The 6,000-nt window shown below is 48.1% G+C and overlaps 1 protein-coding gene across 1 annotated transcript in view; it reads right to left on the reverse strand.

The window, feature by feature from the left end:
• Positions 1-5,285, reverse strand: part of LOC140404553 (RNA-binding protein FXR1-like) — an 89,252-nt gene extending 83,967 nt beyond the window's left edge. The window contains exon 1 of the mRNA XM_072493156.1: positions 5,247-5,285. Coding sequence (XP_072349257.1) covers positions 5,247-5,270 — 24 coding nt within the window. The 5' untranslated portion in view covers positions 5,271-5,285. The remainder of the gene's footprint in view (positions 1-5,246) is intronic.
• Positions 5,286-6,000: the final 715 nt, after the last annotated feature.

Here is a 6,000-nt window from a genome sequence, read left to right on the forward strand (position 1 = left end):
CTGCAGCCATAACCAGAATAGAAACCGTCCCCGCAGTCATAACCAGACTAGAGACCTTCACCGCAGCCATATCCAGAATAGAGACGGTCACCGCGGCCATAACCAGACTAGAGACCGTCCCCGCGGCCATAACCAGACTAGAGACTGTCACCGCAGCCATAACCAGAATAGAGACCGTCCCCGCAGCCATAACCAGAATAGAGACCGTCACCGCAGCCATAACCAGAATAGAGACTGTCCCCGCAGCCATAACCAGACTAGAGACCGTCACCGCAGCCATAACCAGAATAGAGACCGTCCCCGCAGCCAGCACCAAAGTCGGCAGCACTTTATTCATTCACTTCATTTTAGGGCTCAGAACTAGTTTGTCCGTCCCAGCGTATTCTGATGTTACTCAGACAGGGTCAGAAACCGGCGAGACGGAGTGCTAGGCAGTGGCAGGGCAATAAGCTCACTTAGCCAATGAGATCAAAACAGAAGGCACAGCTAAGGACATAATTAGTCATTTTGGGCTCTGTAGCAAATGAGGTTGTCAATGGTTGGGACCAGTGGCTCTCACGGCTAGGAGATTAGACACCCATGGTTATAAAGCTGCCGGGAAGTCAAGACCCATGTCTAGTACAGAGTAATGAGTCACTGATTCGCAATGGGGTAAGTTGATCATTTACAGCCATCTCAGGTGCAGAGAGTGACGTCTACGCAAGACGTTCATTACAAAATACAAAAGAAAGGAAGCATTTCCAAAACGGTCTCCAAACACCAAAATCAGAATGTTTCCCGGTTACAATTGTGCCCAAACCAGCTGAGCTGATCATGAAACCAAATTAGTCAACATCCTTACAATTAAATATATTAAATAGAAGGCACTGTTGCACAGTGGTTAGCACTGCTGTTTCACAGCTCCAGGGTCCCAGGTTCGATTCCCGGCTTGGGTCAGTGTGTGGAGTATGCAGGCTCTCTCCCGGTGTCTGCATGGGCTTCCCCGGGTGCTCCAGTTTCCTCCCACAAGTCCCGAAAGACGTGCTAGTTAGGTGAATTGGACATTCTGAATTCTCCCTCCGTGTACCCGAACAGGCGCCGGAGTGTGGCGACGAGGGGCTTTTCACAGTAACTTCATTGCAGTGTTAATGTAAGCCTACTTGTGACAAAGATTGTAAAAAATGTACTTCTGACATACCATCTTTAACATGAGATGCTAATCCACTGTCTGCCCTCTCTAGATTAAGTGTAAATCATAGAATTTACAGTGCAGGAGGCCATTCGGCCCATCGAATCTACACAAGCCCACACCCCACCCCCGTAATCCAGTAACCCCACCTAACCTTCTTGGACACCAAGGGCAATTTAGCATAGCCAATCCACCTAACCCGCACATCTTTGGACTGTGGGAGGAAACCAGAGCACCCGGAGGAAACCCACGCACACACGGGGAGAACGTGCAGACTCCACACAGACAGTGACCCAAGCCAGGAATCAACCTGGGACCCTGGAGCTGTGAAGCAACTGTGCTAACCACCGTGCATGGTACTACTTCTGAAAGAGTGGGATGTTCTGCATAACTTTGATCCCTCAAGTAATTAACTTAGTGCCTTTAGCACAATAAATTGCTCACTGCATCATCAACACCGAACCACATCAAGGAGATATTCAGGCCGGTGACCAAAAGCTTGGTTTTAAATCCTACCTTAAAAGGACAGAGGTGGAGAGGTTCAGAGAGGGAATTCTAGACTGCAGGGCCCATGCTAGGCAGGTCTTGTGGTGCAGTGGCGGCTTCACTACCTCAGAGCCAGGAGCTCCAGGTTAGAGTCCCACTTCAGGAGTTAATGGCCATGGAAGGTGCATTCAGGACAAAGACAAACAGGTTAAGTATCAGCCTGTAAATCCTTCCGATAGGGCCGATGATGGGCGGTAAGAGCGGGCGTTTCCTGGTCAGCCATACTGCGGAAGGCAACGGCAAATCACCGCAGTGCTTTGCGGTGTATGGCCATGGACCAATCTAATGAAAGCCCGTGGCCACCAACACCCTGCTCAGGGATGGTATTTGTGGCGGGCCAGGCAGCGAAAGGCACAGACACCAAGTAATAATAATTACAATCGCTTGTCACAAGTAGGCTTCAATGAAGTTACTGTGAAAAGCCCCTAGTCGCCACATTCCGGCGCCTGCTCGGGGAGGCCGGTCTGGGAACTGAACCCGCGCTGCTGGCCTTGTTCTGTATTACAAGCACACTGTGCTAAACCAGCCCCTAGAGTTGGAGGAGCAAGAGATGAGAGTTGGAGGAGCACAGAGACCATGCAGGCACAAAGCCAAGGGAACGGAAAATGAGGGCAATTTTAAAATTGGGGTATTGCCAAGGGAGGTTAATGGATGCACTGAACAGTGTGAGAGTTAGAATGATAGGCAGCACAGTTTTGGATGAGGTCAAGTTCAGGTAGGATGAAGAAAGGGAGGGAGGGAGGCCAGGACGAGGTGGTGCTGAAATGGGTGGGAGTCCGTCGTCTGCAAACTGGCAACTGCGTTTCGTACATTACAGCGACGTCAAAAAGTACTTCATTGGCAACTACTTGGGACACCCAGAGGTAGTGAACGGCACTATAGAAATGCAATTATGAGAACAGAAATGCAAGGGGCAGCACGGTGGTGCAGTGGGTAGCACTGCTGCCTCATGGCGCCGAGGTCCCAGGTTCGATCACGGCTCTGGGTCACTGTCAGTGTGGAGTTTGCACATTCTCCCCGTGTCTGCGTGGGTTTCGCCCCCACAACCCAAAAGATGTGCAGGGCAGGTGGTTTGGCCACGCTAAATCGCCCCTTAATTGGAAAAAATGAATTGGGTACTCTAAATGTATATTAAAATAAACAGAAATGCAAGGCTTTTGTCTAACGCTAGCATTCAATTTGCAGCTGGTTGATTGGAATGTAGCAATAGATTTGCTGAGCAGCAGTACATTTCCCATTGAGCTTGGAGACGTCAAACAACAGAAAAGGTTATAAAATCACCCTAGCCTGACGTTATCAAGGCACAATGTGAAGCGAGAGGGTGGGAAGAAATCACATTTTGCAAGAGAACATAACTCTTTGCCTCCTCAGCCACCTGCAATTCAGCTTAACCACAGTTGGTTCAGTTCGGGTACTGCGCGAATAATTAATGTGTAACTCACCCAGTTACAGAGAATATGCTACTCGGGATAGTCCCAGACTAAATCAGTGCTGGGGTGGCCCCGAGTCATCAGTCAAACCTTGTACAACAAGAGGATGATACCACTTTGTGGAAGGTACCGTCAAAAGGAAGAGGAGCATTTGGGACCCGACAGCCTCCTTTCGTACGCTGCCTGGGTACAAGGCTGTCGGAGGGCGACTGATCATTGTGCGTTCCGCTCTACAATGTCTGTGAAAGGGAGCAAAACAGCGCATTGCCATGGTTACAGACAGGGCATTATGGCAGATGGAAAATAGGGGAAGAATTTAAACGCTTTGGACGTCCCTTTATGTCCCAACGTGCGGAGATTTATAATTGACATCTACATGCTTCACAAAGGCTTTTGCACGGGGTCAAAAGTTAATTCAGACAGAAAGACGATGGGGAGTGTCACTGATTTTCTTCCTGCTCTCTTCTCCGCCTCATTACAGACTGGTTTATTTTGCATGGCATGATTAGCACACATTTACCACCTCCTAAAGCCTGATCTGATGGGAGTACCATGGCTCCTTACCACAACCACTCAAATTTCAGCTCCGCGTCACCATCACCACTCCCTGGATTACCAGCCCTCGAGCTTCTCAGGAACCCAGGCCATCTTACACACTCCCGCTCTCTCTCACTCCCCCTCCACTTCTACTTAGACAAATCAGAGTGCCACTGCCCCTTTCCATCACCCAATTCTGTTCAGAAAGGGATCCTGGTCATCAAACGAGTCAGGTTGTCAGATGGGCTTATAGACAATTCTTGGAAGCTCTCCCCCATCTTAAATAGTTCTCATCCGCCCCTACTCATACTTGTAGAGACACAACCTGCATTGAGGTGTTTCAGAGGAGCACAACAGACACTTTAACAGTCAATACACAGGTGAGTAAATGCTGGTTCAGAGGTAGGTGTCAAGCAGCATTTGTTTTTTTTTTAAAGAGAGAGAGAGCTCACATGTGAGAAGGGGGGGGGGGGGATTAGTAATAATCTTTATTGTCACAAGTAGGCTTACATTGCAATGAAGTTACTGTGAAAAGCCCCTAGTCGCCACTTTCCGGTGCCTGTACGGGTACACAGAGGGAGAATTGAGAATTAACTAACAGCACGTCTTTCGGGACTAGTGGGAGGAAACCGGAGCACCCGGAGGAAACCCATGCAGACACGGGGGAGAACATGCAGTCTCCGCACAGACAGCGACCCAGCCGGGAATCAAACCGCTGTCCCTGTCGGCGTGAAGCCACAGTGCTAACCATTGTGCTGCCGAGAGAGAGAGGTATTAAAAGGTCGATATAGTGAAGCGTGATCGGAAGGAAGCACGGGCATGTCACATAGAAATCGGAACCAAACTAGTGAAACGTACAAGGAAAGATAATCCACACAAAACAGATTGAGAATGCAAAATGCATTACTCCAGCTATCAAATAATTGGGACATTCAAAACAGGGTATATATATATATATATATATATATATATATATATATATATATATATATATAGAGAGAGAGAGAGAGAGAGAGAGAGAGAGAGAGAGAGAGAGAGAGTCAGGGATAAAAAGATGGAAGTTACAATGGTGAACAAAACGGCCTCAATGGGCTGAATGGCCTCCTCCTGTTCCTTTTTCCCACAGTGATGAGCACCAAGGAAGGTTTCACCGGTCAAATCACAAACAGTTCCGTGCGATACCCCATTTACTCTCTGGACTGCAGCCCAAATGGAGACACTCGCCTTTGTAAACCTCAGAACAATTAATTCACAAGGACCTTGATGGCAACTTGCAATTGGACAGAGAGGAGCTTCCAGAATTCCTCCTTTTAAAGCTATATTCCCTGAAAGTACAGGATAAATGGACAGCCAGCAGTATCGGGGCTGCAATTCAATCAAGGTCAGATAACATCAAACCACAAGACCTCAGTTCAAACAGTTTCCTCAACGCTACCCAAAAACGCCCACACCCAGATTAGGTTTCGCTCATATTACTCGTTTACAACTCCTTTTCAAATATCCCCCCCCCCCCGCCGCAACCCCTTCTCTTCAATGCTGACTGCAAAGCGAAGGTTGACACAGACCTGCTTTAGAAAAACAAAAGACATTTTTTGCAGTTGGGGCAGGCCAAAGGAAACTTTCAAAAGCGACAAAAATCTGCTCAAAAACTCTCTTCACAATTCACCCACATTCTTTACGCTCGGGAACAAAAGGTAAGCACACCATCTCCAGTGTAACACCCCGCCGCTATTATACCGGGGCGATCACTTTCTCATCGGCAAAGCAATAACTCAAAAACAAATGAAAAACATTGTGCAAAACTTCACTCCGGCGGATGGAGCCTGGCACAATTTATCCTCTCGAAGCTGGTAAATCGCATTCCATTTCCCTTTCACACGCACCGTCTTTACAAATGTCAATGCAGCGTGTTATTAAGTCAGATTAGAGAGACGCACAGTGCCCGCCACAAATCCCTTAACCCTTTCATCAGCCCAGCCCTAGTTATAGCTTCAAAGTGGACTCGAGATGACAGGGGGCTATTCCGGGGGGCGGGGGGGGGAGACTTCACAATGGTTGGAACTGTGCTACGCTGAGCTCCTCAATCATTTCTGTCGGCTAAAACATTCAGGGCCATTTACAGGCAATTATGTTTTAGAAATAGCCGGGCACGCATTGCTTCCTCGCGATATCAGATATTCGTCAACAATGGTTTGTAAAACTAATGGAACCAAGCAGCTTCCTGTAGGCAACACTACACTGGGTTTGTTCAAATCTCAGCAGCAACTCTCTGCTGCAGCAATACCACCACATGCTCTATATTTAGGAAACAGTGTGTAA

The sequence above is a fragment of the Scyliorhinus torazame genome, chromosome 31, assembly GCF_047496885.1.
Source record: "Scyliorhinus torazame isolate Kashiwa2021f chromosome 31, sScyTor2.1, whole genome shotgun sequence".
Lineage (NCBI taxonomy): Eukaryota > Metazoa > Chordata > Chondrichthyes > Carcharhiniformes > Scyliorhinidae > Scyliorhinus > Scyliorhinus torazame.